This window comes from Lissotriton helveticus, chromosome 7, assembly GCF_964261635.1.
Source record: "Lissotriton helveticus chromosome 7, aLisHel1.1, whole genome shotgun sequence".
Lineage (NCBI taxonomy): Eukaryota > Metazoa > Chordata > Amphibia > Caudata > Salamandridae > Lissotriton > Lissotriton helveticus.
Genome location: NC_136068.1, coordinates 1838186891 through 1838208820, shown reverse-complemented (window position 1 = coordinate 1838208820; position 21930 = coordinate 1838186891). Strand labels below are relative to the sequence as shown.

The 21930-nt window shown below is 43.4% G+C and overlaps 1 protein-coding gene across 1 annotated transcript in view; it reads left to right on the top strand.

Annotated features, from left to right (window-relative positions):
* LOC144769737 (killer cell lectin-like receptor subfamily B member 1) overlaps positions 1-20662 on the top strand; it is a 357657-nt gene extending 336995 nt beyond the window's left edge. Inside the window, exon 6 of the mRNA XM_078653917.1 lies at positions 20527-20662. Coding sequence (XP_078510043.1) covers positions 20527-20662 — 136 coding nt within the window. The remainder of the gene's footprint in view (positions 1-20526) is intronic.
* Positions 20663-21930: the final 1268 nt, after the last annotated feature.

The window sequence follows — 21930 nt, the reverse complement described above, 5'->3', positions numbered from 1 at the left end:
ATTGCAGGCTCCGTGTAAATTAATACCCTGACATAGAAGTGTACCGCTTAGTGCATGTTGTCAATTATTACCACTAAGAAACATTTTCTGTCCCCCACTGCAACATTTGTGTGTGTATGGTAAATCCCAGGTCGACTTAATTATAGAATGTAATTGAGACTGTCCATGTTGCAACATAAGCAGGTCTTGTTCAATTATATTTATGGCAGATGATACAATGCTGTCCAAAGAATAAATTCTGGAGGACAGAGTCGTTAACCCATTGTCCACTACAGAGAGAGCTTTCTCTAAATTAATACAATCATTTTCTTGTATTCTTTCTGCAGTTTCCATTTGCGTGACCTTCCATGCTTCATTGTAAGCAGCGTATATACCGGCGTATATGAAATGTTTATGACGTGGTTTACGAGGTTCTAGTAAGAAGTCTCTCAAATCAACGCCATCTTTCAGTAAAGTTAAGTGTTGTTTTATTTCTGGAAGTGTGGATTTCTGTAGCCACTCAAGGCATAGTTTTCCTACACTGTAAGTTGTTACTATCCCTGGATGTTGTCTCTGGGAGTATCTTGGATCTGGCCTATTCACTGTAAACCCTTGTGTTTTGTTCAGGAATCTATCTTGACAGTTATTCGTGTCTGTGGGCCAGATTAACCATTTTTTCCAATCAGGATTAGTTCTGTTGTTTTGTAAAATCTGTTTTACGTCTACCTCCTCATCTGTAGTGCTATTACTATCAGGTGTGGGTTTAGGTATGGACGGTTTGTTTAAATCTTTTATCTTAGCTAAGCCAAGACAAGATGTTTGTTGAACAGTGTCATTTAAAAACATTATTTGCTCTGGGATAATGCAGGCTCTGAACAATTCTTCTAATCCCTGCACCTGCCAGTCTTTTGTGCCCCAGACTGTTTTAGTCTCAATGTTGTCTCTCCCAAAGTCAAAACCTAATGTAGACAGCTGAGCATAAAAGGCAGCAGACTAAATTTGCTTGGTATTAGTCAACATACTTTTCATCCCTGTCTTATTAACATTCTTTAAGTAAATGTTTCTGGATTTGTGACATTAAAACCTGAGAAGTATGGAAATTTTGCATAGAATGTTTTTGAGCTACCCTTTGGTGGCGTTGGACAATGTTCCCATTGATTGTAAGTACAAACAATTCTAGGGTTTGCAGATTTGTGCACATAATGATGACCATAATGATTAAAACAATGCATTTGTTCATGATCTGATGAACCTTCTAAGTATTCATGTTTTGTGAATTTTGCAGACATCTCTAAATCGGACATCATATTATTAACAGTCTCAAAGTCCCAATCATCAGAAAATGTGCTGGGTGAAACAAAGTCACTCAAAGAAACCATAAACTGTTGTGGAATCTTCAACAGCTCCACCGGGCCATGAATGTCATAATCAGTTCTGCCCCATGCTATACCACCAGGTATAGGAACTGCTGTGATGTTCACTAATGACAGGTCTCTTTGTTCACGATGAGATGATTTGTGTGGCTTTAGGAACAAGTTGATGTTCTTACTTGCTGTGTCCATTTTACTATATTGTCCATCTATCAGTTTTCCTAAACTTAAAACAAGAATGAGCCAAAGTAGGAGAAAAAGTACACCTAACACAATCCAAATTCAACCCATGGTGAAACCAGGTATGTTTTTTCAAGTTGATGAAAGAGTTCCGTTATATTTTCTTTGAAAGTTTTATTTGCTGGCGTTGCTTCAGGTTCACTGGGATCCTCAGAAAATGTATCAAAGTTGATAAAATAGCCAGTTGTTGGTATTGCCTCCAGATTACTTGAAATCGCTGGAGCTGCTTCTTCCTTTGTCATATTTGTATAATCAGAGGCTATATCATTGTAGACAGGACAGTCTTGACAAACTGTTATTTGGGTCTCAAGAGGCACAACTTCCATTGCTTTATTGCATAGTCCTTCTTTTCTCACTGCAGGCTTATCAAAGGTGATGAGTCTCTAAGTTTGAACCTCTTGGATTGTAGCAAGATTTGGCTGTCTGCTACATCTCCGGAGTCCACTGGGCCTACTACTTATTATCAGCCACATGATGCGGTTTTACCAGGTCAATGGAGATGGACCTGTTCTCCTTTCTTCCAGCAAGGGGCGTCAGTAACACTGTTCTTGATCCGTGGATGTCTAGTACAGGTACTGGTTTTCTGTAAGAAGGCCCAAATTCCTTCTTGTCCGTGATCTTTTCTCTGACTAGATCCCCAATCTTCGGAATTCAGACAGGCCTTGCTGTGACAGGTGGTTGTTCTACAGTGGTCGTTGGCTTCAGTTTTGTGTTGCTCAGACTTTTTCTTGTTTCATTTAAGTCCTACAAAACAGCCAAATGGTCTTTGATAGCAAAGGGTTATTGTTCCACCACTGAAGTGTGACGATCGAGGTCTTCGATAATCATTCTAGTACCAAAAAGCATTTCATATGGAGTGATTCCACCCAGAGAAATTCTTGGCAGATTGTTAAGACTACGTTGGACACTTATTAGATGTTTGACCCACCCGTCACCCGAACACAGTACCCTAGCTGTTATAGATTGCTTTATGTCCCGTTTTTTTCTTTCCACTGCCACATTTCCCTCACGATGGAATGGACTTGAGTACCGCAATGCAACGCCCAAGCTGGCCATGGCCTCCTTGTAAGCTCTGGAGCTAAACGCAGGACCCTGGTTAGAATGTAGCGTGCCGATTGCGTATGTGCCGATAAAGACCCGCAAATCTTTTATAACAGTTCGGGCGTCAGCCGAGCACTGAGGCTACATCCAAATGAATCTTGTGCAGGAATCCACTGCGACCATAATATATTTATAGTTGCCATCCCTCTGTAAGGGACCACAGTGGTCCAGGTAAACACACTCTAGTGATTTATCTGAAATTAGAAGGGGGGTCTGCGCAGGACGTTTCACTGTTGAAACCTTCATTTTTTGGCAGATTTCACATTCTAGAACATAGTTTCTAGTTTGTTTCCTCATGCGTGGACACCAGTATCTTTGTTTCAATAACGACACTGTGGCGGAAACACCTGCGTGTGCAGAGGCGAGCCCTTCATGTGCTGCTAAAAGTAGTCCTAATCTATGTTCCATGTTTGGAATTCCCCTATCCCCCACTCCAGGGATTCGAGCAAAAGGAACATTATTCGCACCAGTTATATATGAGTACTTGGGTGGAAAGCCTTTTGGGAGTGTTTTACCACTGTCCTTTACTGAGGCAGTGACAGCTTGCATTATTTCGCTGTCTATTTTTGTTTTTGAACGAGTGATTGCAGCTACGGAAGCCGTTTGCACAGCTGCCTTCACGGCTTTATCAGCCAATGAATTCCCAGCAACGTGAATGCCATCACGCTGATGTCTCAGTGTATCGATCACGTGAGTATTTTGTAGTTCTTTCTGTAATAGAACTACTTGTTCCCAAAGCATTTTATGCTTAATTGCGCCACCTTTTGCATCTTTGAAACCGTTTTGAACCCAGTTCTGTAAATATTCGTTGTAAGATTGAATGCAGTAATACGAATCGCACACTATAGTGTGGGTAATTTGCGATCGGTATTTTCAAGCACCATCTTGAATGCCTGTAGTTCAGCTCGCTTAGCTGTACAGTCTCCTAGAGATTGAGTTTTTATGACCATGGGTCGCAATTTACCTTCACGCCAGCGACCTTTAACAATCGCGCACGCAGCACTATAGGCTTGTTTACCCCCAATAGCGGGTTGTGCTGATCCGTCTGTATAGATTATACATCCATAATGTTCTAGTCGCCGAATCTCAATAGGCAGAGGACATTCTTGTTCATATTGTAGAAATTCTTGACTTTTCAAGTAAGGGTGAAAAACGTATTCAACTTCTGTTGCAGCAAGAGAATTAACCCATTGTATCCATCTTGGATGTAAAGCTTTAGCATTTGGAATGCTCGCTTTTGTTACTGCCTCTAAGGCAGGTACAGGCGTAACAACCATTATGCGTTTTCCCTGTGCGAGGGCTCTCTCTTTTGCTACTGCAGTTTGAACCGCTGTGAGAATCTTTTCTGTTGAATTGAATTTCGTTTCGGCTTGTGTGTACAAGGGTGATTTATTAGCTATTGGTACCTTTTCACGTTCATTAAAGGTTAGGTATGTGAATCCGCATCTTCCTGGGATGATTTGGATTACAAGATTGCGCACGTTGTCGCGTGTCTGTAAATGTGTTGTTGCTAACATGTCTGTTTGCACTGAACGCAAAGTTTCTGTGTGTTTTTGAGTCCAATTTGTTGATTTGAAATCAGGTTTAATTAATTCGTAGAGAAGGTTAACCCTTTCTGCGTAGTTTAGAATGTAAGTTCTTCCGAAAGTCAGGAAACCTAGAATTGGCTGCACGTTTTTCAGCATTTTTGGAGGTTGGAGCAGCGGACACTTTTCTAAAAAGCTGGCTGCCAGGCTTTTGCCTTCACTTGAAAGTTTGTATCCTTAGAATAGGACGTTGAGGTGGGCAATTCGTGATTTCTTAAAATTGAATTTATACCCTTCAGAGGCGAACCCAAGTAAAATTGTGTTCACTCTGTTCAAGAGTCTGTCCAAATCATCGTCTGTAAGATGGATGTCATCGACATAAGATAATGCCTCATCATCATATGTTTGTAGTAACTCTGTTACTCTGGCTGAAAATAACCCCGGACTATTCTTGAATCCCTGGGGGAGACGGCAACATTGTCGCTGTGTCCCCATCATTGAGAAAGCGGTCAAGTACCTGCTTTCTGGTGCAATATTTTGACAGAAGAAACCATCTAGAAATATCTAATGTGGTTTTATATTTTTTCCGCACGATATTATTCATCAGTGCTGCACTGTGTGCATTTTGTACTGCAAAAGTTTTGCAACAAGAGTTTAAGTGTCTGTAGTTCAAAACTAGACGATATGTATTGTCTGGTTTGGAGACAGGAAACAAAGGGTTGTTCATTGACGAGGTGTATGTTTCAATCACCCCTTGGTATTCAAGTTGATTTAAAATCTCCCTGGCCTGTTTTTTAGCTTCCTGTTTAACAGGATATTGTCTTTGCATAGTTGGTTGAGTTGTCAACTGGATTTTATGGAGAGGAGAGTCCTCATCCCATCCTACATGATTTGTATATAATTCTTGAGCCTGAGCTACAGCCCATTGTCTGGCATAAGTGTATTTTATATGAATTGGAATATGATTTGAGAAGGCTGGCATAATGATCTCTTCGCCATGTGGGCACTCCCTGACAAATTCTGGTGGCCAGCCTTGTTCAGCTAGAGGAATGTCATAACCCTTAGATAGCTTCTCCCAAAAGAGCGCTTTTATTTTCCTAGTTATTTCCCCCTCCATCCGGAGTGTTACTTCATATAACTTGTGGGGTACACTAACCCTGGTGTCGGCAGTTTCAACTTGAATGCATTCATTCAAGTCCACTGTTTCCAGATGGTCCTTCAGGATCTTGCGAGCTATGGTGACTTCTGCTGCGCTTTCTAGCATTGTCTGAGCCCACTCCCAGTTCTTGAGATGTTTCCTCAAGATCCTCGGCATGTCTGATGTTTACACTTGCTACCTTCTTCTTGGTGAATTGAGCTTTCTTATTTTTTGGAACGTGATGATCGACTTTGGACTTTGCGCGTTCTTCCTTTTGTTCTGATAGTCCTCTTCTTTCAGATTTCTGCGAGGAAGTCTGAAAGGTACGAGAGGAACGTGTATCAGTATCTTGATATCTATCAGGTTTTCTCAAATTATCCCAATTCCTGAGGTTATACCTCTTTTCAGAGGACTCCTGTTGAGGAGACCTTCCTCTGGACTGAGAACGCTTCTCTTTAGGAAGTGTCTGTTTACTGTTTTCCCACTTCTTCTTAGGAGTAGTGAGATTATTTTTATTAAAAGACCTTTCAAGGATTTTCTGTTAGTTGGGGTTTTACTGGTTTCCCACCCAAACTATCTCTACCTATTTCTTCATATGATTTTTCAATAATTCTGGCAAGTCCGTACGGTTGCTCAGTAATATGAAAGTCCTTTTAGTTTTTGGCGGATTGCCACGGATGCAGCTTCACCTTTAATGTTAGCTAGTAGTATTGCAGAGACCTGTTTGGAATCTTTTAGTAATTTCATACCAAGATTCAAAGCTGGTTCTGGTCCGTATTCATTTTGAATCTGTCTTAGGACGTCTGGTATTACCGCCATAGACAGAACACCATGTGTTTTTGTGTAGATTGAAGCAAAGACTGTCCCCCAAGTGTCACAGTCCTCCACGTGTGGTGCAATTCCCATTGGTAAACAGATTGTTAGAATTCTGTGTTTCTCATGAAGTGTACTATCGGAAAATACTGCCTCTATTTGAGTAATTTTTTTAGCTAACCAGAACGGAATTTGTTCCCTTTTTGCGGGCAATTTACCAATGACTGATTGTATAGTCTGTGGTGTAATTTTGTTTGTGTTCCCCTGGTGAGGGATGTGCTATGGAATCCTTACAGCAGGTTGGACTGTTAAAGTCCGCATGACATATTGAACCAACTGTCGATGTATTTTAATTAACTGTTTCAGCTGAGTTAACAGTTCTGGACCTGTCATTCTTTCAATGTCAGGATGTGGTGTATAGCTGGCTAGTACTGGCCATGTTGCTCCTGGTCTACCTAGTGGACTGAGCCTGGTAATGTGATGTTGATGTTGTAGAGGGCCTTTAAACCAGAGCTGATGCTCTTGGTAAGTTAGTGGTATTTCTATATCCTCGAAGGGAATGTATTCCACTGGAGGTTCCTGCAATTTGTAGTAGTGGAACTCATGTGTTACTGGATTTGCTGCAGTAAACAGAATCCATGAATAGAACACCTCTGTCTGCCGATATTTATGTGCCTCTATGACAAATATTACTTTACGACCTCTCGATGATACTCCATTATTTATAAGTTTGTAAGTTATGGTTTTCCTTACATTAGCCGGGATGATTATAGCACCGGGATCATCTTCATTAAACCCTGTAACATCTAAAACTGCTTGGGCTGTTGCTGCAGCTCTATTCGTGTTGTCGTCACTCATTTTGTTGTCCGAAAGTTTGCAGAGCAGGTTTCAGGAAACAAAGATAAGGTGCACAATATTTTTGGAACACTGTATCCGTCAATGTTGAACAAACCAAAAAACTAATACATAGGATCTTTCCGGCCTACTTAGTTTTGGCAGATATTTCATCCTTTAACCCACTCTAGGCGTCTATTGGAGTATTTTATGGGAAAAAGGGGTCTCTGTGAAAAGCACGACTGAGTTGCTCGAGCGTTAAATTAGTGCCTTACCAAACGTTGGGCGCCATGTAGCGTAGTTCCTATATTTCCAATAGGCTCTGCACATTGGAATAATATATACTATAGAATTGACGTAGGACTTAGGTCGACTAGGTCTCTATCGAATATATGAGACTTAATTGAGTGCCAGCTAGCTCAGAGGTCACTAGAAACTTTCTCGAATACACAAGAAGGGATTCGTTTCTGACAACCTCATAAACATGACAACTTTGTCTCCCAAGATAAAAATGTATCTCTAGAGTCGTGGAAACATTAGATAGATATTTCACTCACTCAATCGTGCATGCTTCATTTCACTAGAGGTGCAGAGAAATAGAGAGACGGGCGTTTTCAATAAAAGTATTTATTGAACAGTCTTCTTTCTCATGCAAAAGAAATTAATTGCTACCATCGTAATACTGGTTGCAAAGTATAATGCGTACAGTACGAAGTGTATTATAAAATAATACTGTAAAAGCATGGTATGGTCTCCAAGCCATATAAAATAACATACATAAATAACAATGACTAAAAGTACTCAACTGGTGCTTCTAAAATACGTCTACCCCGAGGTACCTAACCTAGGTCTAGTACGAGGGAAGAAGTAAGTGAGGTGTAGCATAGGTTTAGTATTCTTTGCCAAGAATCTTATCCAAGATTTTTCTAAGGGTCTAATCAGCTCCGTACCTTGGTTTAGAATGAAGGAGTTCTGGTATCTCTCTCTCAGGACTCGATTTCCCAACACCCCGCAAGGGGAGCTTGGAAACACTGGAGCTGGATTTCTCGGCAAGAGAACAAGACAGCGTCTCTCTCAGTGCGTCTGCTGGAGGGTCGGCTTCCTTCGGCACTTGCTGCGGCGAGCTGTGTTGTGTAGGCAGATAGCCTAACTGCGCCAAACCACCGTGTGTTTGCTAAGGCAAGTGTGGGCATATTTATACCTTGAAGGTGCCGAGTTTGACATAAGGTTGGGCATAATAACGTCATCAAAGACTCGCAGTTCTTTGAAAACTCCATAACTTCTTAGACAAATCTATATTCAAGCAAGGGGAAGTCCCTGACTTCTGAAAGCGAGTTTTTAAAAGAAATCGTTGTGGATTTTCAGAACTAGTAGAAGTAGCCATGCCGTATTTGGACTGCATGGGCTAAGTCTCAATATGTTTATGATTTCTACGCCTATATAAGGACAGGGTGATTTATACCTATATATGGGCATGAATTGGGAAAATTACACTAGGGTCCTAAAATACTCTACAACAACGCAGTGAATGGGTAATATGTCTATTCTGTCTACTATCAAGTTTAAAGTAGATGTTAGTGGTTAGTGGTTATATTGTCTGTACTGTATACGAATTCCACAGTATGCTGACTATTTAGGTTAGTAGGCAATGTACAGCATGGCTCCCACTGCTTTCCCAGCTCTACAGTTCCACTGCTGTAAGGGGTTAGGTTTAGCCCTCTGTGATAGGAATCTTCCAAACTATGCTTATGCTGAGTTGAGGTTAGAGTGCAATACAATGATTTGGTGTAATGGACCATGGTCCCAGAACAACTGATTGTGTTCAGATTGCTCATTGTTGGCTGGGAAAGCCCAGGGAGACACACTTGGGAACTAAGGCCTGGAGGCAGCAGCGGCCGGTATGTGCGCAAATTGTGTTATTACGCCCTGAGATTAGCCTTCAATATAGGAGGGTTACGAGGAGGGACTTGCATCACATCTTTCGTTTGCGTCTCTATCAGAAGGGTGGCCTTGGGAGCGGGCCCGATTCTCAGCCCTGTGTGCTCCCACTGGTACCACCGGTGGCAGCCTCCTCACCCGAGCGGCAGTCAATGCGGTGCAGCCATACAGCCCCAGGATCTTGAACTCCTCATCCCGCGCCGCAAGGATAGTGACCACGTTGTTGTATGCGGCACGGCCTACTGGCCAAGCAAGGGCACAGACTAAATTTTAGCATTTTTCGACAGGATCAAATCAGTATATGTAAGTAAAAAATTTATTCTTTTTGATTAATTAACCATTACAAAAATACACATTACAAGACTTCGTACGTAGTAAGACAAGAGAAGTGTAATTCTAAAAACTTTAAAAGTCTCTGATGAAAAGGCGCCTTTGTTCAACTTCTTGCGTAGAGGTTCAAACGTCTGTGCTCTGAGTTTACGATTATGTAGATTAAAGCTTCCTTATGTGGTCCTTGCATTTACACGTGGCACTGCTCTCTCTTGCTTTGATTCTACTTGTGACAGGAATTTCACAAGCTTGCCGTTTAGCTGCAGGTCCTTGGAGTTAAAGCATGCAATCACAGCCTGTCTCCCTCATTCATTAAAGTGGGCATTTAGTAATCCTGTCCATGCCTCCTTTAGTTTGATACAGGAGCAGATTACGTGTTCCATGTCTTCAGTGCTGTTCCCACATAATCTGCTTGCTTTTCCACATTTCTCGCTTTGCCAAGGTGGAAGGTGCAGGATGACTGGAGGAATTCTAAGCCTGTATTTTAGGAATTATTCTTTGGTCTTCCTGGAGTACCTCAGAAAGAAGTATGACTGTAGCCCACGTGATTTATAACCACTCAGAGTCATCTAGGCATGTTTCCTGCAGGCAAAGGCAGCTTTGTCTTCGAAAAGGGAGGATTTTTTGATTACTTTTTTTACTGCTTGCTTAAGGAGTAAGTGGGTAGATTGAGTTTCCCATAGGTCGACTAGCCCGGTAGTAGCAAGTGAGGCCTCCCAGTACTTTTTGGCCGGTGAATTGGGTGTGTTAGATAATTCTTGCCAGAGCTGATAGTTATACGTGTTCCGTGGAGAGTTCTCAATTTTGTGCCAGCACGTTATGTATGAACCTTGCCTTGTTTAGTAAGGCCGAACTCCAGGCAAATATGTGCGGGTGAGGCATAGGTTGGAAGGCTACACATAACTCTATAGACCTTAGCCATGGTGTTGTTCAACAGGTTGGCATCCCTGCCTCCCAGAGCCTCACTGCCATAGGTGATGGAGGGTAGGATTTTGGCTTGGGGCGACCCGAAGGAGAGGTAAGAAGATAGGCCCTGTAAGCTTTGTTTTTAAATGTCTTAGTGTTATTGCTGTTGTCATTCCCTTCCTCCTCCTGATAGCCTCAAATTGGTTAGCGAACTGACCACCTTCATCAATTGTTACGCCTAAGTATTTTTAAGCAGGGCTGTTCATGATTGGAGTCTTTTTTCAGGTACCAAGAATGGGTCCATTGTTTGCCGTTTATTGTCAAAGTTTTTATTTTATTGATTTTTACTGCTAAGTGGTTTTCCGTAGTGTACTCATGCATTTTATTGAGCAAGCATTGCAAGCGGACTTGAGTGTGGCTTATTTGGAAAACCTCTTCGGCGTACGACATACTGGAGATAGCTGTGCCATCAAACTGTGGGGCTTGCACATTGCAGGTGCCGAGGGCAGATGTCATATCTACTGTATACAGGTTCAAAAGCATTGGCACAAGCACGCAACCCTGTTTGAGCCCTTTGGTGGTTGATATACGCCTCAAAAGATGGGAGCCTAGTTTTACCCGTATCCATGTGTTGGAATGGAGGTGTATTAAAATGTTCAAAAGAGGTGATGGAATTACCCAGGAGGCCAACTTTCTCCACTGTCTTGATCGGTTGACATTGTCGAAGGTTGCCTTGAAATGGATAAAACAAAAGTGGATCCCCTGTTAGGATGATTTTACCTTGTCAATAAGCAGTAACATGGTTAGTATATTGGTTGATATTCCTGTATCTTTGCAAACCCCTGTTTGGTAAAGGGGGATGATTTCGTTCTCTTTTGCTCAGTCCTGGAGCTCTGTGAGTAAGGTACCGGTGAAATATTTTGCCTCTATGTCTAATAGTGCGATCAGACAATAGTTTTTGGGTGAGTTTTTGTCACCGGCCTTGAAAATTTGAGAGACTATGGAGCCCTTCCATGAAGCGGGTAGGAGTCTAGGACTATCTGATGGTGTGAAAGAGGGGGCCCAGTATTTCTGACCAGTACTCAGGGTCTTGTTGAAAGAGAGTGGAATCCCGTTAGGCAGAGGACGCAAATATAGATTATTATTGGGCCCGGTGACACGAGCCTCACTTGCGTGCGGCCATCTTGGTTGTAAGCCACCTAGCAACCCCCCCCCTATGTACTTATAAAGAGTTGCCTTGGGGAGGCGGCAGTTTCTGGGGCAGCGAGGGGGCCACGTGGCCACCTCAGCTTTTGTGTCATTTAGCCCCGGGAGGTGGCGGTCCCCGGGGCAGCAAGGGCCTCATACACATTCATTTAATTAAATAGACCTTGGGAGGTGATGGTGCCTAGGTCTGTGGGGGGTCATGCAGACCCCCCACATCACTTTTCATATCTTTGCTCTGGGGAAGTTGGGGTCCCCGGGCAGCGGGGAACTGCGGGACTCCTCTGCATATATTAATGTGACTGCCCATGGGAGATGGCAGTTCCTGTGGCTTTGGATAGCCCGCTGGTGCACGTCCCTCCTATATTTGCACATGCCCCCAAGATATGGCCTACCCAGGGACCGATTTCAAATGAAGTGTGGAGTCACGGATCCTGCACAACTCATGCCAAATTATTTATTTTAATAATGCTTTTTTGCCCCCCCCAAGTGGCCTACATGATCAGGGTGTTTCTACCCTGCCCCCTTTTCCTTTTTTTAATGATTTTTCTTGTGACTGAGTTAAACCAAGTCACAAGATGGATGCCTACACTTCCTGGTTTAAAGTGTTAGCAGCCAATCAGACTTCAGGCACGAGATCAGAAGGGGTCACAAATCCTCTGTGGTCTCAGTTTTATATCTTAAAAATATTTAAATTTCTCAGCAACTACGGAACAGATTTACACCATTTAACAAAAACAACGCTTTATGGATCAATAGCTACCTTTCTGCCAAATTTTTTGTATTTTCATTCATCAGTTTAGGCTGTAGCCGTGTCTAAAGTGTCCTTTGAAAATTGAGAAAAAGCTATTTCGGACCCCCCCTTTTTTCTCAACCCCCTGTTGACAGATCACCACAAAATTTTCAAAACAGGAGCTGAAGTGACTGGCAAATTAGTTTTGAAAATGTAGCAATGTGTCAAACAACGCAAATGAAAAAATGCTTTACCTGTGGAAACTACTTCCTAACTATAACTTTATCTACCTGCTGGCAACCACTCTTTCTTTCTTTCTTTCATTCTTTCTTTCTTTCTTTCTTTATTTCTTTCCTTCATTTTTTTCTCATTCCTTCTTTGTTTCCTTCCTTATTTCTTTTATTTATTTAATCAATGCCAGACCAATTGTTTTTATTAAATCGGGGTCAGCCAAGACCTTTTGTTTCTACAAACATTATGTTAAGGACATAGTTACTTATCAGAGTTTTAAGCCAGACTTTGTCCATTAGTCTGTGGTTCTGTCATTCACTGTTTTCTTCAACCCACTTCAGCATGCATCAAGGGGCAATGTGTCATCCAACTTCAGCCATTGGCTCATTTCACTATGAGTTAAACGGTTTGCTGCCCTTCCACAAAGAGCACATCAACACACGCAGTAGTTCCCTTCAGTGCCAGGGAGTACTATGGCAAAGTGTATTTTTTTAGACCAATACATCAATTTTGCCTTTAGCAAATGATTTTGTTTAGGTTAGTAAGGAACTGGCAGCTTCCCGGACAATAACATTTTGCAAAACACCTTCACAAAACAAGAATTGCCAAAAGGGTGGCGATCAATGCCAGACTTTAGTTTGCCAATGCTTGTTGTTGCTTGTGGAAATTTGTTCCCTGAGCCTGAGATATATTGGGGATTTCTTGGTTGGCACAGGCAAACAAAACTTAGAAAGGTCTTGCAGTCATTGTTTCTGCTGCTGGCTTCTGGGGCTTTAGATATGATCCATTAGCAGGTTCTCTTAGGCTGGATCACTCGCTCCTGTGAAAAAAGGTTCAGCGCAAAGATGAACTTTAAATGACCTCTTGCAGGGTGATTCATAGCTTTTGCTGGATAGATGGCTCGGTGTTCTACAGACCGCTGGATCACTAACTTTGGGAATTACTCATTTTCAAAGAGCAGTAGTCCATAGCAAAACCAAGGCCAGTGTTCTGACATCCCTTCCCCTTGCAGGTGGATGGTAGTTTGGAATGTCTTGTTTCAATCAATCAAGGATTTATGTACCACTGCAATTGACCCGGTAGGGTTTCCAGGCATTTACAGCCAGGTCTTGAGGGCCTTTACGACTTCCGGTAGGGAGGTGATGGTCTGGAGCTGCAGGGGAAGGCTGTTCTAGGTCTTTGTTGCAATGTCGGAAAAGAAACATCTTCTGCTTTTGCTCACATGGATTTGGGGCATGTGGGTGGGCGATAAGAAAGCGGAGTTGAATTAGCATCTCTCTTTTCTGTATTGAGAGCTAGTGGAGTTGCCTGTGGTGAGGTGTGATGTGAGTTTGTCGAGGACGAGTCTGGATGCGGTGTTCCATATGGTTTGAAGTCTTTGTAGGAGATGTGAATTGGTACCTGCTTAGAGAGTGTGGCCATAGTCCAGTCTGGTACTGAGCACCTGTGTCATGGTGCATCCCGTGTTCATTGGGAGCCATTGGAAGATTCTACGTAGCATGTGCAGCATGTTGTATCAGGGGGAGGAGGCGGCATTGATCTGCGATTTCATGGTCCACTTGCTGTCAAGGATGATTCTATGGATTCATTCAAGGGCCACCAGACATAATTCTAGGAGTTGATGTTCTTGCTGAAAACCAATACTTCTGACTTGTCCATGCGGACATTCAGGCAACTTTTCTTCATCCACACGGCAACGTTTGTCATGCATACATGAAAGTTGGTCCTGATGGTAGTCGGGTCATCGGAGAGGTAAAGGATGAGTTGGGTATCGTCTACGTAGGATATGATGCTGAATCTGTGTGATATGATGATGTTCTCCAGTGGGGTCATGTAGGTTTTGGAGAGAGTAGGGCTGAGGGATGAAACCTGGGGCACGTGGCAGATGATATCCTGGGGTTCGGAAGAGAAGAGTGGTAGGTGGACCCTCAGTGGTCTCCAGGCGAGGAAGGAGGTGATCCTTCTCGGCACATCCCCTTGGATGCCGATGCGGTGGAGTCTTTCAATCAGTGTATGGTGGGACACAATTACTGTATGGTGGGTGTGAAAAGCTGCTGAGAGGCATTACGAAGTCAGTTATAGTGTTGCAGAAGCTAGGAGGCGGTCCCAAGGGTCGGTATGCAAGGGTGCCTCTGATGGTTTACTTGCCATGTGTGTAGAGCTTAAGGGTGAGGTGTTCAATGGGGATGGTGGGATTGTCAGTGGTGGTGGTGCACTAGATGGTCTTTTTGTGCATGTTGGCTATTCCTCCTCCTTGCTTGTTGAAGCGGTTCTTGTGGGTGGTTTTCCAAGTGGTGTAGCTCTGGCAATGTTGGAGCGGATGATGGTTTGTGCCAGGTCTCAGTGAGGAAGACAATGTTGGGTACGAGAATGACAATGAAGTCCCACAACTTGGTGGAGAGCTTGCAGATCGAGCACGTGTTGAGGAGTAAGCAGTTGAGCAGGTGGTCTGCTTCTGGTGTGGTGTGGCAAGAGGTCAGCATTGAGCTCTGTGGGGTGATGGTGTGTATGCTGGTGCAGGAGAAGGTACAGTTGGTGCAGGAAAATAATCCTACTGTAGAGTGTGTTACAGCAGCAGTACTTGTTGAGGTGTCCGGGGTTCAGGGCATGTAGGATGGCAGTGGTGTAGCTGCTGTGGGCCAGGAAGCAGGTTTCCTGCAGCTGGGCACAATCCAGGCACTGACGTACTTGCCTCAAAAACAGCAGCATGGATGTGCTGCTGTCTCCTGTAAGTAGGTCCTGAGAGGAGGGACTGGCAGTAGGGGGGCTTGGAGGGAGGCTGGAAATGAGTGGAGCAGTAGCAAAACAAGTGGGAGAGGAGTGAGAAAAAAAAACATTAAAGGTCAAAAAAGGTGAAAAACAAAAGGCACAACAGGCCTATAAAGAGAAAAGGAACAGGAAGCAAAAGAAGGAAGAGGCACAAAAGGGTTGCTGGAGGGGAAGGAGTTGATGGGGAAACCTCAAGTTGTCACAGCAACATTAGCACAATAAGGAGATCACAGAGTAGGGAGGCACAAGAAGAGAGGAGGTACCAGGATCGTGGACAAAGCACAGCAAGCGAGGGCAAGAAGAGTGAGGTAGAGATAAGGCTGGTAGTACGAGTTAGAGATGGATCTGCGATCTGCTCAATGTGGTCGCTCTGTGGCCTCCGTTAAGTTGGTCCTGGAAAGAGGGAGAGGTGCTGGGTGGCGATGGGAAGTGCTTGGCGGGAATCAGGATCCAGGCAAATCATCAGTAAAACAAGTGGGAAAAACAGTTACAAAAGGCTAAGCAAGCATTGGCATAGCCAATAGGTCTCGCTTTTGGGACCTTATAAGTATTTAGTTATAAGTTATATAAGTATTTAGTTATGCAGCACAATATCCTTGGTGCAACAACAACAACTTTTGCATGGCTAAGCACTTATAAGGTCCCAAAGGCGAGACCTATTGGCTATGAAGTCAGGTCTCTCCTCACAGGCCAGGGAAGCCACAGGCAAAAGTTGAAAGAGCAGCAGATGAACTTGCAACAACTAGACTGTGCTTCTTGCTGTCATGGGTAGGAGCACACAAACACTGCGCCAAAGCAAGAGCCAACATGCATTTTTTTATCGGGACACATAGCCTGTGCACAATGGCACAATGGCACTTTGCAGTTTGTTATATAATATGCCCTTTCTAGGCATCAGGACAAAAACCAGGGCACTGATTTTACAGTATGGTGCCGCTGACAGACTGTGGGTTCAACAAACACCCACAGGCGAAAGAAATATGCTATTAGGTTTTAAGTAAACACATTTTACTGTTTGAGTGTCTGCCTTCATGACAGGTCATCTCCCAGTTTCAATTATCCTGTACATCAGAACCTTGAACCATAACACACACTAGTAACCCTTTTTCTGCAAAAAATCTCTGTGTTGCAGCATGTCTGTAAACAAGACCTTCAGCACTGAAATGTGCGATTCTGATGACGTTGGTAGGCACGGCTGGTCGAATCACTAATGAGAAACTAATTATCCGCAGAAATACATCCATTATCCTCGACGTAACGAATGGCCTTGAAGAGCCTTCATTCAATGGGGAATTATATTATCCGTGTACTTTGTCCATCTCTAGTGTCATAGAGTATTAAAATAAAACATATCAAGACCTACGAAGCCGTGAATTAATGGAAGCATGACAAATCTGTAACTAGGCGCACTTAGGAACCTTGCAAATGTGCGCACAGTGAGCCATGCAGACAGCCAGATGGACTTACGGGCACACTACAGTGGGCTCAGGGCATCTTATAAATCACTGTGCAATTGGAGAAGCCCTAGAGCAGCACACCTCCTTCACTAGTGTAGGCCCAACAGAATAGCCCCAACTCTGTCATCAGAGGAAAAGGGGGCGGAGCCTATTCTACTTGGGGGTTTTGAATTCCCCAAACTATTAGTGCATTGAAATCAAGTAACTTAAATGGTATGGCGAGTAAAGAAACGTGAGGCAAACCAACCACAGTAATATGAGACAAAAAATCCTGCTGGATAACTGCTCCTTGGCTGCTGAGGGTTACCATTCAGCTTTTGATACCGAAATACCAGAGCAGCATAAAGACCCTCGACTGTTTGGAGGTCCTCGTCTGAGAAAACTATCTTCATCTGGAAAAACAAAAGGCCAATTATGAGAGAAGCTCCAAGAAGTTTGCCTCTCACTCAGAAACAGCTGGACAGTTCTGCAAATGTGTATTCTCCATCTACTCTCACTTTTAGAAAACAATTAAAAATTAAATTAAATGGAATCAGTAGAGAGCTTGATTACAATTCTTAGGCTGTCATAGTAGTAGTGATAACCGGTTCCTTGGCATGGGTTCCCATTAAAGATTGTCTTAAGACCTCCTTTTTTTACTGACTTTTTTTTGCTACCCATAAGATTCTGCACACTTTAGCACTACTAAACCAGTGCTAAAGTGCTGGTGCTCTTTCCTAAAACATGGTAACATTGGCTTATAGCCAGTTGGCATATTTAATTACCTAATAGGTCCCTAATACAGTGCACCACATGGGTCCACCGCCTTTACATTAAATGCTACTGGTGGGTGTGTAGTACTGATTGTGCCACCTACTTAAATAGCCCTTTAAAAATGTCTTAGGTCTCCCATTGCAGAGCCTGAGTGTGCAGTTTTAACCTTTTGCCATGTTCATACCTTATGGTTTTAATAAATATAAGGCACCCCTAAGGTAGGTCTTCGACAGCCCAGAGGGCAGGGTGCATTGTATATAACAAGCAAGACAAAGACTTTTAAGTTTTACATGTCCTGGTAATAAAACACTCCTAATTTAGTTTTTCACTACTGCAAGGCCTATCTCTCACACAGGAAAACATTGAGATTATCTTATTACATTTTATAAGTATAATTTCTCAATGGAAAGTGATGATTGTTTCATGTTTGGTGTCTCGAATCCTAATTTAAAATTCAAATTCATGGTAAAGTCGGATTTTAAATTACAATTCTGAAAAATGCCACTTTTCAAAAGTTACAAAAGTATCTAACTCAGAGTGCACTTCTTCCCTTTCGTATAATCCACAAGTTTATGCGTATTCAGATTTGCGTACGCATCGTTCTTAGTGACCCGCCCCCGGTCACTCTTTCAAAATGAAAACTCAGAGGCACGTAAAAGACACACCAGACTGGCGCACTGCTTTGAATGGGACCTTTTCCCTTCCAGTACATTACTTTCATCCATATTTTATCCAAAACTTGACCTTATAATCGCTGTTTTAATCCATCTTTTACTTATAAATGCCACGGAGACAGCAAAATTCCATTTTGATGTTTATTGAACATTTTCAAATGCGGCTGCTTCCACTCCAGGCTTTTAAACAGCGGCACGTGTAATTTAATAAACATCAACGTAGGCACTGTGTGTGCAACCCAATGCATTTCGAGCCAAAGGCTCTTCGTCAGGGGTTTCTGAAAAATACAACGAGATCAGCTATACCATTTACGCAAAACAAATGTACAATTTAAATAACAAAATACCGTAAACCCTGCTCTCCTCCCGCCCCCTACTAACGTGCTGACCAAAATATTTAAAACCCTGTAAACACGTTCCTCCTTACTCAAACCAACCAACAACTATCCCACCCATCACCCTGAGTGAAATAATTATCTCTCTAATCAGTAACCACTTTTTACCTCATGAAACATAAGCCTGTGTTCTTAATACGGCCGATGTCCTCCTTTCTGACTCTCTCAAAAACTACTCTCACAGTCATGCTCCCAAACGGACCGTTATATAACCACTCACGTGTCCTCAATCATCCTAAACACTCCACCGGCATAATTCAATCCCAACCCATTCCAAATACTACAACCCCCACAATGCACTCCCGAAACAAAAATCCTGCTGACAGATCAATCTCCCATTTGCAAATCTCATTCAAACCTAAACAAACTCTCAATCTACATCACACAGCAGGATTTGAGGAGGCGTTCTAATTTGTCTAGTCAGTTCGACACTTCACCGCTCCCTCCTCCAGGGTTGTAAAGAACTCTTTTGCACTGTCTCAGCGGGTGTTCGGTCGATGTAGGCATTCCATCCAGCCTACTGGTCAGAGTGTTGAACCAGGTGTCCATAGCTCAGAAGGCAGAACGGATCTCCACCAGCAGGGTGTCAGTGCTGTTTGACCTCTCGGAGTCAGGAGCCCAGGTTGAACCATCAGCCATTTCTGCTGCTGTCTTGGATCTGCAACTTTCTGATGAAACACAGCCCTTGGCTATCTGTTTACCAGCTAAGTAATCTGGGGAAGCACACCCAGATGTCGAACACAAGGGTGGGATTGCGAGGCGCAGACAGCTGATGTTGGGAGCCTGCACCCCTGTACGCCTCCATTGGTGGTCGCCCGGCGTCTAGCCCAAGACAGCACCACTGCAGAGTAGCAGCCTCCTCAGCAAGGCACATTGAATTGAACATTGAAGTCCATGATCCCAATCCAAGACGCAGGCGGGCCCTTGAATGCACCACTAGGCCTCCACGCTGGTCTAAGGTCAGGCAATGGGGCAATTTAGACAGGAAGGGTGAGGGGTCTGCTGGATCTGGGATGGTGGCAGTGCAGAGTCGTCTGCAGGGGCATCCACTGCACCTCCGTTCAACCATCATAGGTTGACTACAGGGGTGCCCAAGAAGCAAATCCTCGTGTCGTCCCTGGAAATGTCTGCGGCCACTCCTGGGAGCCACACCGGTACCCCATAGAAAGTGCCGAGCGTACACTCGCTGGGAGGCTGGTGATGCTCGCACCTCTAGGTGCAAAGGGTTCCAGCCACACAGCTCTATCAAGGGCACTTCGCCTCCCCGCAGGCACCCAAAGCCGACCCTGGCAAGTGGGGCTCAGTCTCTGCTTGTCTCAAGGTGAAGGGAAAGCAAAGCAGGGGCCAGATGCCAGACAGCTGGTGGGGGTGCCCACCAGGGTCGTTAGCCCTGGTCTCAGGCCCACCCACAGGACGTACCTACGAGAGTCCGGTCGGGCGCCTCCCCATGCATCAGGTATCATCGCCTCTCCATGCACGCCGGAAATGATATTCAGCATATATCTGCTTCTTTCATTGTTGTAGAATGTGTCATGACTCCAATGGCTGCAAATGGGTGATTGCAGACAAAATTATCGATTTAGAGGCATCAAGGAACCAGGGCTTCACACCCGAGCAGCCATCTTGGAGGCCAGCACTGCCACGTCCCCCCAAATCCATATTTATCCATACAAATCTGTGACACTGTGAAAACCATACTTCCGGCTTGTGTGTAAACCTCCTAAGTCTGTGTTCAAACTCTTTAAAGTAGTTCTTTTAGATAGCCGTGGCCACTGTTGGACCCTCTTTTTATTGCACCTTTATTTGCAGGTACCCTGCAAGAGTTTGTGCTGCAAGAGGCAGACAGCTGTGGTGCCATGGAGGGCAATTGTTTTTCTTCCAAAATACTGTAGTTCAGTTTATAAATAGTTCAGCCAGAAGAACTAAATGTATGTTCAACTGGGAACACAGACCCAGTTTAGGGGGACACATGTTCATCTTTTGATATCTTGCGTCATACAGGTGGCAGCTTTTTGGTACCAAAAATATTCACAGAACCATTTTTTACTCCGCATGCCTGTCAGCACAATGTTTGTAATACAAGTTTGTCTTATCATTGACAGCCTCCATCTCACATTAATGTCCTTGCTTCTACAGGTTCCCTGTCACAGGCCCTGCTGATGGAGGCCGGTGTGGAGCGATGAACAGCGGCTCCATTGAATCCTCCCGATGCATCACTAGTTTATCCTGGATCTGCCAGAAGGAACCTGTGAGCTGCAGCTCCAGGGTGTAATCCTGGAGTCAAAGACATTAGCATCAAGAAAAGCCATGACATATGTAGTTAAATAATTAGAACAACACACTAGAAAACCACATGTCACTTCCACACAGTGTAAAACCCCTGGAAGTGTTGGATGCAGTTAATAAAGTTGTCATAAGACCATGCTTGAATGTGATGAAATCTTAATGTAAACACTGACTCTCTACTTGACAAACATTACCCTGGTCTCAGGCTGGATGTGGCGTCTGTTCAATAATCTGGTAATCAAAGAACTGCCTTCATGATATGTGCGTAGGTCACAGTCCAGTTACTTAGGAGACCCTAGGAGAAAAAATAGCTTTTTTTTAAGGTTGACAGGTTGCATGTCCCAAAAGTATTAAATATTTACCCAGGAATATCCTATAATCAGTTTTAAGAAGTCACCGTTCGGCTTGACTCAAAACCTCAAAGGGAAGACCTAGCTTAGGTTATGTTGACCCTCACACACCCTATATGCTTCATCATCAGGTCTCATCCTGATCGGTATAACCCAGGATAGGCTCAACCATATTCCATGGAGGGATACTGCATCCAAATGGGATTTTATTGAAAAGTAAAAAATATCTTGAGGACAGCCCAGTATCCCCTTAATATTGATATTGGTATAATCTGGTATGGTTTCAAATATTAGGCAGGTGTTTTTAAAGGAATTTAGCATCCCTATGCCCTGATAAGTGTTCATATGTTTCAGCCTTCGTGGTTAGGCCATTAAGGTCTGTTTTTTTTTATCAGGACCAATATGGATGCCCTGCTATTTTATTGTCACTGTCTCTGTTGCTGCAGTCTTAAAATTCAGGCTCTTTGTCAGGCAAAACAAAAACATATAACATATATGTAGGCCTAATTGCCTGTTGTCCAGATAAGTATATGCTAATGTTTGTATCAAAGGAACCATAGTGAATAGAAGTAAAGAGTTTGGTCTTATGATGACTTAAGTATATATGTGGTTGTATTGGGTAAGCAAGAATAAAACATACCTTACACACAACTCTCTTTCATGCAATCAATGCATTAGTATATCCTATTTTCTAGGACAACTTTGCATCTGACTTTTTAGTACGCATATAGTGGGTACTCATTGTGTCGCACTGTGAACCACATCAAACACAGCAACATGAAGTGCGAGGGCACATTATTTGAAAAGAAGCAGAGTCCTGTTAGTATTACCCAAGTAGGAATGTGATAATATCCCAGTAGGACAGGCTCTGACCTGCAAAGCAGGAGTATACAGAAAATTGATT